This window comes from Giraffa tippelskirchi, chromosome 11 (genome assembly GCF_054371585.1).
Source record: "Giraffa tippelskirchi isolate mGirTip1 chromosome 11, T2T-mGirTip1v1.2.pri, whole genome shotgun sequence".
Lineage (NCBI taxonomy): Eukaryota > Metazoa > Chordata > Mammalia > Artiodactyla > Giraffidae > Giraffa > Giraffa tippelskirchi.
Window position 1 is genome coordinate 123,760,462 of NC_137285.1, and position 18,326 is coordinate 123,778,787.

General features: G+C 51.7%; 1 protein-coding gene across 6 annotated transcripts in view; it reads right to left on the reverse strand.

Moving 5' to 3' along the window:
* STARD10 (StAR related lipid transfer domain containing 10) overlaps positions 1 to 18,326 on the reverse strand; it is a 46,208-nt gene continuing 27,882 nt past the window's right edge. For all 6 annotated transcript variants that reach the window (XM_081539515.1, XM_081539519.1, XM_081539518.1 and 3 more), the window contains 5 exons: positions 4,222 to 4,369; positions 3,505 to 3,608; positions 2,505 to 2,622; positions 669 to 721; positions 1 to 422 (listed from right to left, as the gene is read on the reverse strand). In XM_081539515.1, coding sequence (XP_081395641.1) covers positions 177 to 422; positions 669 to 721; positions 2,505 to 2,622; positions 3,505 to 3,608; positions 4,222 to 4,369 — 669 coding nt within the window. In that variant the 3' untranslated portion in view covers positions 1 to 176. The remainder of the gene's footprint in view (positions 423 to 668; positions 722 to 2,504; positions 2,623 to 3,504; positions 3,609 to 4,221; positions 4,370 to 18,326) is intronic.

Here is an 18,326-nt window from a genome sequence, read left to right on the forward strand (position 1 = left end):
TGAGGCTATGGGATCGTTTATTAGGGCTGTGTCCAGCCAGGCTGCAGCGCCAGCCTGGGCCCGAGCCCAGCGTCCCCAGGAGGCGCAGGAGGTAGGGGAGGGGAGAAAGCGGGGGGAGGATCCGCCGCCTCTGGGCTCCGCCCCGTAGTGTCGTGGTCCCTGCCGTGGTGCAGTGCTCAGGTGAGCGAAGTGTCGTCATCGCTGCCCTCGCCGCCCGCGCTGCCTGTGCGATCCTCCCGGCTCTCTGCCACCGCGCTCTCGTCGATGTTCTCCAGCGAGTCCGCATGTTGCACCGACAGCTCCGACAGCGCCAGGCTCGGCAACGAGCTCTGCTCCGGGTGTAGCCACGGTTTGAAGTGTGGTTGATGCTTCTGCTTCCACTCTGGGTATTTGACGCACGCCTTGTACATCTTTTTCATGGCCTGCGGACCGGTTGTCCCGCCGATTAAGGAGTGAGCTGGGAGCAGGACTAGGCCTTCACCGCGTCCGCTCCCACGCCCTCCAGCGGCTCAGTCAACTCTTTCCAGGATCCTGACTCCAGCTTGGGTTTTGTAACCCCGCCCCTCAGCCCTAGCCCCGCCCCCTGACTCCCATTCCCGGATTCCATCCCTGCATCTCAGAACGCTCTCCCCCAACCTCCACATGCGCCAAGTCCCAAGGTCACTCACCTTGGGAGCCAGGAACTGAGAAGATTTATTTACTACCCATTTGGGTAAGGAGCCTATGAGGGCAGGAAAGGTTAGTGAGAAGAAAAAAGAAGCAACAGCCTTAGGGATCCAGCCCCCCACAAACATACACACCAGCTCCCTTACTCCAACCTGGGGTTTCCAGGGAGAACACACTCTTCTCCATAGGGAGGGGGCAGAGTGAGGCAAGTCCTGTAAGACTTCATCGCCTTCACTCCCTCTTTCCACCTCAGACCAAGGTCCTCAGGCTCAACTCTGTTACACCCTCTACCTCTAGCACCCAACTGCCTCTGCCCTCTGCTGAGTCCAAGGGCTGCATGAAAGAAAACCATAGGGTCCGAGGTGATCACAGGCCACACATGAGTTAAAATCCTGGCCAATCAAGCTTCTGCCTGCTGCCTCCCCTCTACTCACACTTACCTCCCTTTTCTCATACCCAGTCCCACTACCTTGAATGGCCCTGATGCTCATCCCCTGCTCTGCCTGTCCTTCTAAGCTTCCTGGTGCAGGAAGCCTAGCTGCTGCATGATCTCTTCCAGCCTGGCCTGACCTGGAATCCATAGCCCGATTCTCCACCCGCCTCATCCCAAGTGTCTGCTCTGCCTCTGACACCCAAAAAACTGACTCAGTGAGGTGCTGGGGAGCTCTGGGCCTGGGCCAGTGGACCCTCAGTGGTGCTGGGAGGATACCCAGGCAAAGATGCTCAAGAGCCTACCCCTCCTCGAGTCATTCATACATCCCCTCACTCACTCCACAGTCACTCAGTGACACCCACCCTGGACCAGCCCTGGGGACCCAGAGAGGAACTCACTGTCTGGGGGAGCCCGACAGTGTGCCAAGTGCTCTGCTAGAGGGGGATGGGCCCACAGGGCAGGGAGCCAGCAACTCCTCTGGGTATCAGGGATAGAGGAGGTGAAGCAGCCCTGGAGGAATGAGTAAGGGCAGAAAGGTGTTTTAGGCTGAGGGAAAGGGTTGCTTAGACAAGTAGGAAGGTATAAGCTGTGAGAAGGGACTGGGAAACCTGGGGAGGGGGGCTTAGACTTCACTGTGAGGGCAATGGAAAAATCACAAAAGGATTTTAAGCAGAAGAGAGTCCCAAGGAAATAAGTCCTTTGGAAAAATCTCTCTGGTTAGCTGTATGGACAGACAGGGTGGCTGAATGTGGAAAGAAATGACAGATTCAGGAGCTATTTAGGAGGTAGAATCAATAATAATGATTTGGGAGCTGACAAGAGGGGACCCCCCACAACCACCATGTTTTTGGCACGAGTGACTAGAGGGAAGAGACTTAGGAGAAAGGACAAGTTAGGAAAGGAGACAGTTCAGCATTGGACACAGTGAGCCTTGGGTCCTAAGAGACATCCTGAGGGACACATCAAGGAGGACAATGGCCACAGGGACCTGGTCAGCAGAGAGACATGTGGTCACCCAGCCACAGAAGCCTGGGGAGTGGCTGAGCCCTCCCAAGGGAAAAAGGACTGGGGCCTGGGAAACCTAGACCTCCAGGATAGGAGCCAACAAGACAGAGGGGGAACAGCCAGTGAGAGGGGAGCAAGTCAGAGCATGGGGGCGTAGGAGTCCAGGAAGAGAGCTGTAAGCTTTGCCTTGGGGCAGTGACTACCACCTTGATCCTTGCTTTTCAAAACACTATAAAGTCTCAAACTTTGGCTCAAAGAATGTTTTGGGTACAGATGCCCCAAAATACAAAACACCTCTTAACAGAGGCCCTTCTGGATCCCAGTAGATCAACTAGATCAAGTCCCATCACCATGGTATAGGGAAGGATCCCATGATGGGCTTCCAGGGCCAAGCCCTCACCTTTGGGGTCCACCTGGGCCAGGTAGGTGATGACGCAGTTCTTGGGCCCCGTGCTCTGGATGAGGTAGCCCGTCTGGATGGACACAGCTCGGACCAAGTCTTTCCGAGGCGGGTATTTCTGGGGATGGAAGGCACAGGGAGGTGAGACTCAAGGTGTGGGAAAAGGTGTTATCTTTGTGAGTACTAAACACACACACAGAATTGGTTCACATGCCCTGGTATCCACTCCAGGCCAGGCCTGATACTGGGGTAAGAAGAAAGTGAGGAGTCGGACTAGGTCATCATTACCCCTTTAAACTTCCTCTGTTCCCCTCCAGAAAGACCCCAGTCTGGGGTGAGGGTGAGGGTTTATGAGCACACACATGGGTGTGCGCGCACACACACACACACACACACACACACTCACACACACACACACTCTCATCCTTTCCCAGGCCACCTGCACTTGCCTGTCCTGCCTGCCATGGAGATCAAGCACACACACACACACACACACACACACACACACACACACACACACACACACACACACACACACACACACACACACACACACACACACACACACACACACACACACACACACACACACACACACACACACACACACACACACACACACACACTCTCATCCTTTCCCAGGCCACCTGCACTTGCCTGTCCTGCCTGCCATGGAGATCAAGGCACTCAGCCTCAGGGAGGGCCAGGGGACCCTACCTCTCACTCCTGTTCCCTTTTTCCCAGCCAGCCCCTCCCACCCGCTTGTCCAGAGTGATGGTCCACACTGCCCTCTCGTCTGCTTAAAAGTCCCAGCAGGGAGACAGGAGCCATTATTCTCACTGTGTAGGTAGGAAACAAGGACAGGAGGCTTCATGTCTGGACTGAAGTCACAGAGAAGTCTTGGTAGCAGCCAGGGGCCTCTCCCTGGGTTAGGCCTGCTGGCCTAGCCCTACCTGGTACCTTCCCCTGCCCATCCAGCAGGGAAGGCAGGTTGACTCACAGGATGTTTGACTGAGTAGTTCATAATGATGTAATCAGTGCCCATGGGCAGCCAGGAACGGAGGGTGATGACATCACGATTCTTCAGGGGCTTTGGACACCTCCCTGTAGAGGGCAAGGGACAGTTCAGCCAGACCACTGGCCTGCCTGCCTGAAAGGAGGTGGCAAAGCCCAGAGACACAGGGATGCTTGGTTAACTGCTGGCTCCCCCTGATTTAAACAGGGACCCCACCCATCAGACCCAATTTCTGGATCTAGGAAAGAGACAGAACAGCCCCTCTCCCCTCCTGCATCCAGCTTCCCCTGCTCCTTACCACCTCACATAGCCCTTACCTTGCTGGCCTGATCTGTGTATGTGAATGTGAGTGTAGGAGAAAACAGTGGTATTATTGTGTCTACATGAAGTGTGGGTAGGTGTGTGAGTAGGTGGCATGTTGCTGTGGGTTTTATACATGACTCTGTGCAAGGGTGTTTGTCTGAAATGTACATGCATGAACATGGGAGTGCATGTGTGTTTGTGAGTACACGTTTCTATATGGTCAAGTGTCTGGGAGCGGACAAGGATTCAGGGAAGGCAGCCCTACATCTCTACACTCAGGTCTCTGAGCAGCCTGGCCCTGGGAGTGACCACAAGGAGGGAAGCAGGTAGGAGGAGGCTGGGCTGGAGGCCTGGGTAGAGGTGGAGGGGGCTGGGATTGGCTTGCTTGCGTCTGCTCACAAGAATAATAGCCCACATCAGCGTTGACTGTCAAGCGAGCAATGTCGAAAGTTTCAATGACGTTGCTGTCCCACTTCTTTCGGTATTCAATGTCATGTAGGACATCGTAGAGTGTCTCTGCTGGCACATCGCGGCACTCCATCCGACACTGCAGACAGACACATGGGTTGTCAGGGTCACACAGGGCTCAAAGCGCTAATCAGGGGATGGGGGGCAGGCAGGCAAAGGCAGGGAGGAGGAGAGGGAGGAACAGTGACCTCTGAAGCCATCATGGACTCACCTCTTGCCATGAGCACCATCCAGCCCTCCCAGAAGCCACATGTGCCAGACAAAGTTAGCCTCTTCATCTAGACACTATCTTCCCCATCTCAACCCTACCAAACCTCCCCATTTGTCCCAGTCTCCTCCTCCAGGAAGTCTTCCTGAATTACCCAGCCAACCTGCTGGACTCCTATACACTGTGCTCCACTCCTCTTTATCTGTGCCCTCCAGGCCCCTGAATTTCATGGGCAGAGGCTCAATCGATTCAGTACAGAGCCTGGCATGAGTATATGTTAAATAAAATGAAAGCATGAATGAACAAACGAATGCCTAAATGGATGTCTTTCTCCCATGGTACTTATCACCTGGCCATACCATTTGCCCTCCTTTCTTTTTTTTACACCATCCAACAAAATCTTTGTTTTTGACCACACCATGCAGCATGTGGGATCTTAGGTCCCCCACCACAGATCAAACCCATGCCCCCCCTTCAGTGGAACACAGAGTCCTAACCACTGGACCACCAAGGAATTTCCCCAACAAACATCTTTGAATTCTTAGTACTTATTAGCCTTGTTCTCAAAGAGCTTTCCAGCTAGGGAGAAAAGAACAGAGGAAACTTTTTTTTTAAAAAACTTAACCCACACAATAACTCTGCCAGATAGGAAATCCAAAGAGGAACTTAAGGCTCAGAGAGGTTAAGGAACTTGCTCACAGTCACCCAGTTGATAAGCAGCAAAGCTGGGGTTGGGACTTCCCTGGTGGTCCAGTGGTTAAGACTCCACCTTCAATGCAAGGGGCTGGAGTTCTATCCCTGGTGGGGAACTAAGATCCCACATGCCACAGGCTGTGGCCAAAAAGTAAAAAAAAAAAAAAAAAGCTGGGACTTAACCTAGATCACACGTCTGGAAAGCAAATAAAAACAGAACCAGGTTTCATCAGATTTACATTCAGCAAGATGAAAGTCAGTCCATATCCTTGTTCTGTGATTTTTTCTTTTTTTCCACCTGAAAGCCCAAACCCCAGGATCAAGTTCCCCTCCACAAATGGACAAGTTCTATTGTGTAGCTTAAAAAGGTTTCCCAGAACTGGGTGTTTAGACATACTACTTTCTACTAAAAAGTAAATACATGCAACCATATGAGGGAGGGGTCACATCGCCTTCCCTCTAATCTTGTTAGGCCTTTGCCCCACTAATAGTGATGAAAAGAAAGGAAGGATACTACCCATTGAGTATTCTAGGCACCAGTGAACTCATCAAGTGCTGGATATGCCTCACTTAACAAAAATACAACGGACAGAGGAACAAGTTAAGTGTCACCACAAGAATACAAGACAAAGCCAGACGATGAGACATTCTGCAGGGTTGCTGGTCTAGTTTTTCTACACGTTGATGTCATAAAGAAGGAACTGAGATTTATGGACAAATAACCAGATAGAAATACGGTCCTGGATTGCATACTGGCTTGAACACAACAGCAAAAAGGACACATTTGGGACAACTGGAGAAATGTGAACATGATCTGAATATTAATTAGATGTGCTGAAAATTTACTGAAACAAAATTGTGGATATTGCTGCCTGAAGAAAAAGCAAATTACAGAATGGATGCATGATATAATCTCATTTTGGCAGGGAGGGGGAAATCTATGCACAGAAAAGGCCTGGGAAGCTAAGGTGTTAAGAGTGGCAATCTCTAAATGATTAGCATATGATAGTTTTATTTAATTTTTGCTGTCTATATTTCTAATTTTCTAAAATATATAGTACCTCCTCTTCAATAATGAAAAAAATTAAATAAAAAGGTTCCCCAGAGATCCTGAGAGGTGTGCTCATCACCTGCCAGGTACCATCCTAAGTGCCTTCTACACATTATCACTTTGAGGTATTAGCCTCATTTTAGTCAAGAAAACCAAAGTTTGGGATTTTCCTGGTGGTCCAGTGGTTAAGAATCTGTGCTCCCAATGCAGAGGGGCCTCGGTTTGATCCCTGGTCAGGGAACTAGATCCCATGTGCCAAAATGAAGACTGAAGAGTCTGCATGCCACAACTAAGACCCAGCACAGCCAAATAAATAAATTATTTTTTTTAAAAAAACAGAAAACTGAAATTGAAGAACAACTTCAGACTGAAAAGACTCACTATGTGTCATCCTCCCTCCCCGCCCTCTGTTTTTCTACTCCACAAGAAGGTATGACTAGATTCAGTCATTTCACCAGCTTCAGCTCTGTGCAGAGCACAGAAGAGTCAGAGGTGAATCTGAGGCCTGTCCCTCAGAGGCTTCCAGTTGAGAGAGGAGACCAGTGTGGAAATGGGGAGGTGCCCAGACTGTCCAAGGGGACACAGAGGAGGTGGTCAGTTGTGTGGCGTGAAATGCGGGGAATCAGGCTTCACAAAGAAGCTCAGTGTGGAAAGTAGGCATCCAGCAAGTGGCCCTGGCAGAGAGGACAGAGTGGCTTGTAGGTCAGCTGACTGAGCTCCATCTGCTCCAGTGTCCAGGGTGTGCTGCAGCCTAATACTCAAAAGGTCCTGCTTCCAGGTCTTCTTGGAGATATGAGTGATCCTGGGGCTGGGTGAGAGGAAGTATAGGAGGAGCCTGGAACGTCTTATTGTGCCAGACTCACAGAATGATAGGGACCTTGCCTAGCAGACACAGGAGCAGGTGTGAAGGGCTCCCTGCTGGTTCCATGACCAACTCATCAGGGTTTGCCAGTTTCACACTGAAAGTTCTTATCCCAGTAAACCTCTCAGTCCCAGGCAAACTAAGATAGTTGGTCCCCTACCACGGGCGAAAGATGGGCCAACTCATATATTAAGGTAAATAATGATAGTAACATTATATTCCACTGATTAAAATAGGAACCCAAAGTACATACAGGTATAAATAAATAAATTGAAGTTTAATGAGGAATAGGGTATTTACATAGTTACAAAGTACCTTCCCATCAAATCAGTAACTTCACTTTGCCTGGCAGATACCACCTTAATCAAGTGATCAAAGGGAACGTCATTAGTGACAGGGCAAGTTGTGACTCGGATGCTTCCTGACAGGATGCAATGAAAAGAATACAGACACCACTTATGTGATATTTCTGCCAAAGATACACGATCTAAATCTAATTATGAGGAGGACAAACCCTAAATGAGGGGCTTTTACAAAATATCTGGCCCCTAAGTGTCAGAGTCATGAAAGTCAAGGAAAGACTCAGGAACTATATCAGAATGAGAGAGATGAATGGAACACAAGTGAGTGAATAAATGAGTGAGTAAATGGAGCGATGAGAGGGATGGGGTGGAGAAGATAGCAGAGGCTGGATCTGCATCCTCAGGAACACCCAGGCAAGTATCTGCTGTGTGGTGACACGTGGTCCAGGTGCTTCACCGGACAGTCAACACACACACTCACCCTTCACCCCCATCTTCTCCACTGTGCTGCAAAACAGAAAGCCAAGGCTCAGGAGAGGAAGTAACCTGCCCAAATCATAGAGCAAGAAAGCGGCAAAACTTAAAACCGGATCTTCCAATACTCTTAACCCTCAAGGAGCACTCACGTGTGACACTTCTCAGGAAACCAGGACTTCTCTAAACCAAGTTTGGAAGCTGGTTTGGCTTTGCAAGTCCTCAAACGTGTTATCCCAGGCCGTGAGTGTATGAAGAGGAAGTGCCAACAGAATTATGCTTTGTAGGTTAGAGTCCACCCAGGAAGTCCTCCTCCCTCAGGCCAGCCTCAGTGCCCCCAGGGCCAGCTGCGCCCATGGCTGGGTGCACACTGAGAGAGGCCCACACTGCCTCTTGTCTCTCTGGATCGCTATTGTTCAGGACCCGGGGCCTCGCTCTGAGACAGCAGGCAGTGGGAGGGGCACGCAGAGCACAAGACAGAACAGGCAACAAGCTGAGTATAAATTCTGAGTGATATTTTATCTTTAAGATAAAGAAGGAAACTTCAAAGGTTTCCCAAGCTCATGGTAGGTTCCTAGGAAGGAAGGTCAGCTGCAGGGCCTGCTGGGAAGGTGAGAACCCAGGCTGCGGTGGTGGCACTGCAAGTAAGGAGACCGAGGCAGTCCAGGTGACCAGCCTGGCTCTGGGCCTGCCTCTTTCCACAGCCCCCAGGAGGCTGCGTGGCTGAGCCAAGAGAGGTCAGTTACATCCAGCATCGTTCCTGTTTGCAGCTGCAGCGGCCACATGGGCAAAGTAATTCTAAGAGGCTTCCAGAGGGATGGGGGGGCAGAGGTGAGTCATCAGAGAGCACCTGGTGGGCAGGGCTGTGACCAGAATCCACAGCCACTGGGCCCCGGGGAAGTCAGTCACTTTGGCTGGACACCTGGGAGCTCCTCCTGGAAACCATAACTGAACCTGAGGCAGTGCCGGAGCTGCTCAGCCAGGGAGCAAGCCATGCTTGGCTGCAAAGCTCTTAAGGCCTGGTTTACTGCAGGAAGTCTCACATGCAGTCATTTTACAGCTGAGAAAACTGAGGCCCAGAGGAAGCAGGTGACACCAGAGAAATTTCTAGACTCTGTACCTGCTACACTCACTCTCACTCCACTCTCACCAGACTTCTAGACGTAGAGAACTGAGATTGCCCAGGACGCCCGCAGAGCCATGGTCAGAGGGAACGGACAAGCGAGGAAGGCCATCAGAGTGACTCCTGCACGCTTTGAGTCTGGCAATCCCAGGTTCCAATTTCTACTCCTCTCCTTATGCATGAGATTTAGTTAGTTTGAGTCTTTGTTTCCTCGTATGCAAAATGGGGATAATAAAAATACCTACCTCATGGGGATGTTGTGATCAAATTAAATGAGATAATATATGAGACAAAAATGAGCTCCCTGGTAGCTCAAACAGTAGAGAATATACTTGCAATGCAGGAGATCAGGGCTCAACCCCTGGGTTGGGAAGATACCCTGGAGAAGCAAATGGCAACCCACTCCAGTATTCTTTCCCGCAGAATTCCATGGACAAAGGAGACCAGCAGGCTACAGTCCATGGAATTGCGAAGAGTCGGACACAACTGAGCGACTAACACTTTCACTTTCACTTCGACGTATGCAATATGCCTGGCACGTAGCAGGTATCCCCCAAAACAGTAGCTGTTATTACTTAAGCAGGCTTCCACGAGCAGCCATGCACCCTTCCACAAGGCCAGGACCACGCACGTGTGAATTTATCTCTTTATATTCTGGGCCCCAGGTGCCTCTCTTGCCTCACCTGGCCCTGCCCTTCCATCCATCCATTCACTACCTTCTGGAGTATTCTGCTGCATGCCAGGCCTGCAACTGGGCAGCAGGGACGGGTAAGTAAACCACACCTGGGCCCTGCCCCAAAGAGGGCCCATCAAGTGGCAAGTGGGAGAGAAGGGGACATAAAACACCACTGGAGAATGAACTTGGCAGGGGGCATGGGAACTGTGGTATCAGAGGGCAACTGAACCTAAACAGAGCTGAATTGCTGAAAGGGGAGAGAGGGCATTTCCAGCAGGGAGACTGGTGGGTGCAAAGGCCTGGAGGCTTAAATAAATCAGTACAGAGCAAGATCCAGGGCCGTCCCAGTGTCTCACTCTCCCCTCCTCCTCTCTCCCACACCTTGCCCTATGCTTCTTTGGCAGATGGTCCAGTGGAGGAGGGAAGTGTAGCGGGGAGGGGCTGCAGTATCTCCCAAGACCCAGGGAGATGGCTGACCCGAGACAGAAGAAAAGAAGTCAGGTCATGTCCATGGGGCTGTGGTGTGACCTTGAGGGTCAATGGCCATGGCAGTAACAAGGAAACTGAGACACGGGCAGATGGATCCCAGACTGGCTCAGACACTGAGACCTCACACAGCGGGTCTCCAATATGCTTGCCTGTGGAATATATGGGGCATACAGATTATCCCAGAGTCCTAGGGACTCCAGAGATAACCTCTTCCACCATTCCTCAGGTTACCACCAGGTTACCACCAGGGAAACTGAGGCCCAGAGAAGGGGAAGGGGTCCATTTGGGCTCCGAAACCTCCCTCAGGCTGTGCTGACTTCCCACCATGTTGCATTTTAGCAGTTTTGTTAAAGAACAACTATTAAGCACATCACCCTTTCCCAAAAGAACCATATTTAACACAGAAGTAGCACTCCTGACCAGGGTGGAGCACTATCAAATCAATCATAGCCCCAAATAATAGACCTCAACAACCACTATCAAGTGCTCCAAATCACCAGTTCATCATCCCACAAAGGAGACAGCAGCACCAAACCATGGACCCCACAGGGGCTGAAATTTAGGTCAAACCACCTCTGCCAGTTGTCAAGGGTGCCAAGGTACATCCTGTGTAGACACTGTCTCTTACCCTCCCAGCACTCTGATGGATATCATCAACCCCATTTTACAGATGGAGAAAGTGAGGCTCAGAGAGGTACAATGATTGACCACAGCCACAAAGCTAACAGTGGTGAAGCGAACCAGAGCCTGGGAGTGCCTGATCCGAAAGCATCAGGACTTTACGCTCCCCTCCTCAAGAGGCAGGACTGACCCAGCAAAAACAAACATGCTGGCAACGGGAGACTGCCTTAGTTAATTGGTGGTTATTATGAAGTGCTCACTGTGTTCAGAAGGACTTGCTGACCAAGGAGGCAAAGCTCAGCAATTCTTCCTCTGAACCAAATTCCTGACTCCATCCTTGGCCCTCACTGGGCTGAAAGGCAAGGCCATGCTTTTCTGAAGCCCAGCCCTGGAGCTCTGCACTTAGAAGTCTCCTCTGAGAAGACTGGAGCCATCGAATTTCCCTCCCAGGCTCACACTCACAGCAATTCCAGGCTGTCTGGTCAGACAGGCCTCTGCCCTGCCACTTCCTGCCTGTGTGGCCTTGGCCTGGGCAAAGGACTTCAGTTCTGAGTCCCAGTATCTTCATCTGTCAAACAGGGATAATCCTCCCCTCAGAGTAAAGCTGTGAGGATTAAAGGAGCCTTACACACCAAGCCCCTGGTGGCAGCTGCCTTGCCTCCAGCCTTAGGCCCCCACAGTTTTCCTTGACTGCTCAGGCCCTGCCTGCTAACACCAAAAGGCAGGATAAAGGAATAGAAACAAAGCTGAAAACAACAAGAATACCCCAGATCCCGCCACAGGCTGGATGGACAGGGAGGGGGTGCCCAAGTCCACAGGTTCCACCCTCACAACCTACCACCTGGCACTGCCCTCACCATGTCAGTCCAGGTGCTGAAGGATGCAGAGACTGGCCCAGGGCACGCGGCACATGAGAGGCTCAGCGCTAGCAGCCCCTCTGCCCTGTCAGTTTCTGTTCCCAGTCCTCCTCCCCAGGGCCACTCACCACCTGCTCGCTGGCTTCTGGGCCCTCCACTGCCCCTCCCAGAGGCCCCACAGGGCCAACATGAAGCCCAGCTGCTAGAGCACCTGCCCTTGCCTCTGGGTTTCTGGGGCCCCAGAATGGAGATTGCAAGGCCTTCTCCTCACGGCCGTCCCAAATCTCAAGAGCAGCTCCAGGGCACTGACACAAGGGATCAGGGAAGCAGAGGTGGAGGTGTGCAGGAGGAGAGAGGTCCGCTGAGGCCTGCTTTCCCAAGACCGCCACTCGCTGGTTCTTCATTATTTTGCCCTCACACTTGAGCCTGGCTGTGCCCTGCCCAGGCAGCCTACCCTGTCCCTACACTCTGCAGGTTGGTCTTGGGGCCTGCTCCTCCATCCCACTGGCTCCCTTCATCAGCGACACTGTGATGCATCGATTCATCTTGGCCCCCTGTTGGTCTCAGCATCCCCAGTGCCTGGCGTAGTTTAGTAAAGAAATGTTGCCTGAAAGGAAAGAGGGACAGGTGAGCCACCAAAGACGCCAAGCCCATGTGAGCTTCTCGACTTCTAGAGCTCTGGGCCATGGCCGGTGGCCCTCAGTGCTTTGTGGAGAAAGAAGGAAGGGTCGTTGTGAAAACCTCCTGGACGCTTATCAAACTCTCTATGGCACATGAGGCTGATTTCTATTTCAACCCTCATCCTCTTATAAAATGGAGTGTAAGTGGGGAGAGGGGGCAGAAACAAGTTAAGGGAGATTCTGGGACTTCTGTAAGATCTTTAATAATGCTGATTAAAAAAAAAGGTAAATTAAATCTGTACTGAAATATCAATTTACACTCAGTAAATTAGCAAAAATATATAAAATACCCACTGCTCACAAGGATATGGTAAAACTGTTACCCAGTTAGTGACAGCAAAAGCTGGTTCCACTATTCTGAAAAGCAATTTGCCAAATATTTTAAAAATCATAAAAACGTATCTTTTAACTCAGTTTCTGGACCTCCAGGAACTGAAATTTTTACTGGGCGGGGGGGGGCGGGTAATATGAAATAAGAAAAAAAGTTCTGTTACAATATTTATGACAATAATATTGCATTTGTAATTAGAAAAATATATTGGAGGACAACCTGGAACACCACCAACAACAGGGCCTGGTTGAGTTAAAAATGATACATCACCTTGAGGATTATCGCCCCGCTGCTGAGGAAGGACAGTGGTCTCCCTCTGGACAGGGGCAGGGGTCCCTCAGAACCCAGAAGAGGCCCGGCTGGCAGCAGCTGCCGGAAATGTTCCTGAATTAATAATTCTGTAGCAATGCAAGAAATTTCCACAGATGCAATGTTAAATGAACAAAAGAGGACACAAACTTGTATCTGTGCCACAGGCTCAATTGTATATAAATTATCTACATCCTTGAATGAGAGCTGGAAGGAAACAGGGAAAAGTTTTACTTGGGAATTGAGGCTGGCTGTGCCTCATTTTGGGGTTCTTGTTACTGTCAGTACAATAGAGTTTATACAAGATAAAGAAACTATATTTTTTTTCGCTAGGTTAAGAGCGTTGTCCAGAATCCCAAGGGCCTCGTTCCCTGGGCCTGGGAGCCTGGACTCAGCTGAGATGGGCCTGAGGCTGCCCAGGCTGATGCTGAGCTGCCTTGGAAATGCTCTGTGTAGTACAGCCATGCTGAGAGTGGAGCCAGAGGGGACTCAGAGTTCTTCCATTCTCAGCCAGGACACAGGCATGAAACCTGGGGGCTCAGGGCAGGGACAGAGAGAAGTAGGGGGATGCAGGTACAGGGAGGGGCACCCCAAAGCAGGATCTTACAGGATGAATAGCAGATGGCACCCACGTGTAAGGATAGGGAAGAGGCTCCTGGCAGAGGTGCTGGACTGGAAATGACCTGGACTGGATGGGGGAAGGACAGAGCTCATGCGGTTCCACAAGGTAATCCGAGTGAAGAAGGATGGAAGCAGGAGGAAATGGAGCTGTCCCTTGGGTACCTCAGACTGTTCATTCATTCATCCATTCAGCAAACATTAACAGCGTGCCAGCTCTGTGCCAGGTGCTGTGCTGGGGCCTTGCAAATTCTCCTAATTCCATCCTATCAACTACCCAGGAGGAGGGAAGATTAGGCCCATTTGTAAATGGTGGTTGAGAAAAGTGAAGAACCATTTGGGAACCCAGTGTGACCCAAAGTCAACTGCTGAAGTTGTTCTCTAAGATTTAGGCTCTGCTCTGTCAAGGACTCAAGGAATCCCAGGTGGGCCAGCACTTGGCCAGATAAGGCCTGTCCCTGGTGAGTCCCCACTAGGGACTGGGCTATTGGGGCAGCTCTGCCTGGAGTGAGGGGAGCTGGAAGCACATAGCAGGTTTGGTGTGGGCCCCTCACAGGGTCTCCTTTCCCCAGCTTCTGGCTCAGAGTTCTCATCTGCAAAATGACTAGACAAGCCTCTTCTGAAGGGAAGAGCATCTGGCACCAGACAACCTCAACCCATCTTCTCTACGAAAGTGTGGCCCTCCTGAGACTGGTGGGAGGTGTAGGTACTGCCATGTCTACCCGAAACACAGCTCCCAGAGGCTGCTCAGGCAGGCCAAGCTAGGCCCCTCTGCTGCTCTCTACCAGGGCTGAGTGACTCAGCCCTACTCTGCCTCCACCCCCTGCCCTCCCCCTAGTCTCCAGCAGGCTCCCTGCCCCACCCCCCAGGCCTCGGCATCTGAGGCACACCCTGCTCTGACCTCTGAGAAGCTGACCTCCTGGTCTGGAGCTCCCACTACTTTGTTCCAGCACTGGGGGAGGTGGGGGAGCCCGACAGAGGGAGACCTGTGAAAGAACAGAGTGGGTGGGCCTGCAAGAAAAGAAAGATAGTCAGGGAGATCAGTGAGACAAGACAGGGGCCAGGGCTGACACACAGACAAGTAGACGGAGACAAATTGGATAAACACTTCCCAGGACTTCAGGGGCTGCCAGTGGCCTCATGCTTCCAAAGCTCTCTAGTAAGCTCTGGACTGCATCTTCAACAGCTTCCTGGGCACCATCCCCTGCACAGCCCACAAAGTTCACCCTAACCATGTGCACTGTTGTTGTATTACCCAACTCCAATGCCCACCTGCTTCTGCTCCCCTCCTGTGCCTGGAACCTGGGATTCCGCTTGGCCATGACCTTCCCAACAACCCCCCTTTGCCAGACTCAGGCAGGCCTCACCATCCTTGCTCGGACCACTGCAGCTGCATCTTCATCACTGATCTCCTGACTCCCAGGTCAAGCTGCCACCTGCAGCCAGGAGCTTTCTAAAACCCAGTGTTGGGAATTCCCTGGTGGTCCAGTGGGTTAGGACTCCGTGCTTTCACTGCTAAGGCCCTAGGCTCGATCCCTGGTCAGGGAACTAAGATCCCACAAGCCACATGGTGCAGCCAAATAAAATAAAAAATTAAACCCAGTGATGATGGCACTGCCCAGCCTGAAATCCTCTGCTGCTTCTCCCTGACTTCAAGATCAAATCCTAAAACGTCCTCCCCACTCTGGCTCAGCATCCACTCCTTCCTCACCCTTAGTCCGCACCCACCAAGACCTTCTCAGCCTGCCACCTAACTTCTGCTGGGCCCCCCAGGTCTTACCCAAACACTATTGCCCCTCACCATCCTGTCACCCACGTCTCCCTTGGCCTGAGGAGTCATGGAAGGCTGTCACCATCTCCATCAGTCTCCCCACTAGGACTTCAGAGCAGGACTCAGGTGTGATCCATCCCCAGGCCCCAGGCCCCAGCACAGAGGCTGGTACAGTAGGTGGGAGGCATGAGAAGAGGTTTGCTGAACGAATAAATAACTGAGACAGGAAAAAAAAAGGGGGGGGGGGAAGGGACAAGTAGAGACATACAGGCAGAGGTAGTAACCATCACAGACCGGGATAGAAAACACCCTAAGGGGAGACGCTGAGACCCAGAGACAGGCCCAGAGGCAAAGACAGGAGGCTGCAGGGAAGCAGGGAGGGGAAGACCGAGGCAGAACCAGAGCTGAGCTAGGGGGGCGGAAGCCGCTGGAAGACAGCTGAGGAGACATAATTGGATCAGAGACAACTCTGCTGCAGTGAGGGGGTGTGACTCACACACACAGAGTAATGCCAGACACAGAAACACACACAGTCTCACACTCAGAGGCACAGACACACACAACCTCAGGTGCATGTACAGACACACACACACACACACACACACACACACACACACATTCAGTATGGATTTAATGACCCTTGTCAGGTGCCCTGCCCCTGAGGGGCTCACAGTCTACCCAACTAAGGACCAGATCATACACAAAGGCACCCACAGTCCAGCTCCACACACACAAGGCCCAAATATAGAAGGCCAGACAACCCCCATCACATCATCCTGTCTTCATAACACACAAACACCATCTGGTATCTTATGCTTGTCTCCCCCTCAGGATGTAAACTCATGACAACAGGGTCTGATCTGTTTGGTTTGCCACTAAATTCCTGGATATACTTGGTGTATAGTATGTTCACCATATAGTATGTTGAATGAATGAAGACTGGAGACACACAAGGGAACTCCATCCGCTCTGGCTGTCAGGCCTCTGCCTTCAGACTTAACACTTCTCTGGTCCAGTACCAGGCCCGAGGCAATCTAGAAGAGTCCAAAACTAGGAAGGGGGGATCAAGGAGAGGCTGGAGGGGATTCTCAGAAAGCCAGGGCTAGATGACAGAAAACTCAAAGGATGGGATTAAATGGCCCAGGCGATGCAGAGGAGACCAAAGGTGGGATTTACCCCTGCTTCCCATGGAGGAGGTAAACCTGCAGGCATTGTTCAACTGCCCCAAGATAGAAGGATTCTAGACACAGGTCAGTGGAGAAGGCAATGGCACCCCACTCCAGTACTCTTGCCTGGAAAATCCCATGGACGGAGGAGCCTGGTAGGCTACAGTCCATGGGGTCGCTAAGAGTCGGATACGACTGAGTGACTTCACTTTCACTTTTCCCTTTTATGCACTGGAGAAGGAAATGGCAACCCACTCCAGCATTCTTGCCTGGAGAATCCCAGGGACGGCGGAGCCCGGTGGGCTGCCGTCTATGGGGTCGCACAGAGTTGGACACGACTGAAGTGACTTAGCAGCAGACACAGGTCAGAAGTAACAAGTAACTGCCTTCAGGGAGCCAGGCTGCGAGATAGGTAGGCAGTTGTTATACTAAAGCCCCAGAGAACAGCTCCAGCTGCCCAGTGCCACCTGCCCAGCCTCTCTTTAATGACAAGTGAGAGGGGTCTATATTTGGCATGGGACCCACCACTAAGTTCTGGGCCTGATACTTTCCTCCACGGCCTGTGTTTCTGCAGCTCCAGGGCTCCTGGAGCATGGAGGCCAGGCCAAATATGCTTGAGGAGACAAAGTGAAGCACAGGGGGCACAGGACCTCAAGCCCAGTGCCTGGTCTGAGCACCTTTCCTCTCACCTGTTGAGGGGGCGGGTGGGGGGTGATGCTCACCTGCCCAGGTCAGGGGTAAAGGTAAGAGAGCAGGGCGGGAATAGAGTTTCTAACTCCATTGGTGGTTGCTGGCCCCTCATTAACAGACTGGAGAGGTACAGTTGAGGTCCAAGATCCCTAAAGAGTGCCAGGCCTCCGGGGTCATGGCACCCACAGCCCTGGCTCCAGGTGGCTCAACCAGGCACAGAGACGCAGGGGAAGAAAGAAAACCCATCTGTCTCCAGGACTGCCTCCTTTCTCTCATCTCCTGAAACTTTAAAGACTCTCGGCTGGAAACTGAGCTGGGGCTCGTTAAAGTTTAAAAGCCAGAGCCTAGGGAGCTGGTCATGGAGGCACAGAGCCAGCCTGTGGGCTCTTTTGGGCCCAGCGTGGACACTGACTGAAGGCACCCACCCCACTAGCTCCTTGCCCCCGGGGGACTGCACATCATCTACTATCTCATATCCCAGCCTGCACAAGAGTTATGCCGTAACCACTATGTTGTCCCTTATCCCTAAATCTTTCTGGAGGCAATCCCGTGCTCCACTCCCCACAGGCCCTACTTTAGTACAGGCCTTGGCATGTCTGTGCAGACAAATAGAGCAGCATCTTTCTCCTACCACCCACCTTGTCTAAAACCCTCCTCAGTACCCTAGAACCTCCGGGACCCAAATTCAAGAGCCTTGTTCTAGTTGTCTAATCACCTCCACCCCCTGAGTTCCAAGCCCCACAATATACCACCTGCAGTTCTCCTAACATTGCCCTGTTTGCTTCTTCAGGGCCTTTACATAGCTCTTCCTCTGTATGAAATGTTCCCAGTGCTGTCAAACCTGTACTCCTCATTCTCAACCCAATTCCAAACTGATCACCTGAGCATTCCTCCTCTGAGAAGCCTTCCCTGGTCTCCAGGGATGGCTCAGAGGCCCCCTCCAGGTCTCTGCAGCTCCTGTGACAAGTGTCTGTTCTAGCATCCTGATTTCCCTCTTTGTCTCCAACCTGAATGAAGTGCCCAAAGACAGGCAGGCCAGCACAGCTGCTCGCATGTGACAGATGAGGAAACTAAAGCTGGGGCAGGGGCAGCAATCTGCCCAAGGCCACATGGCC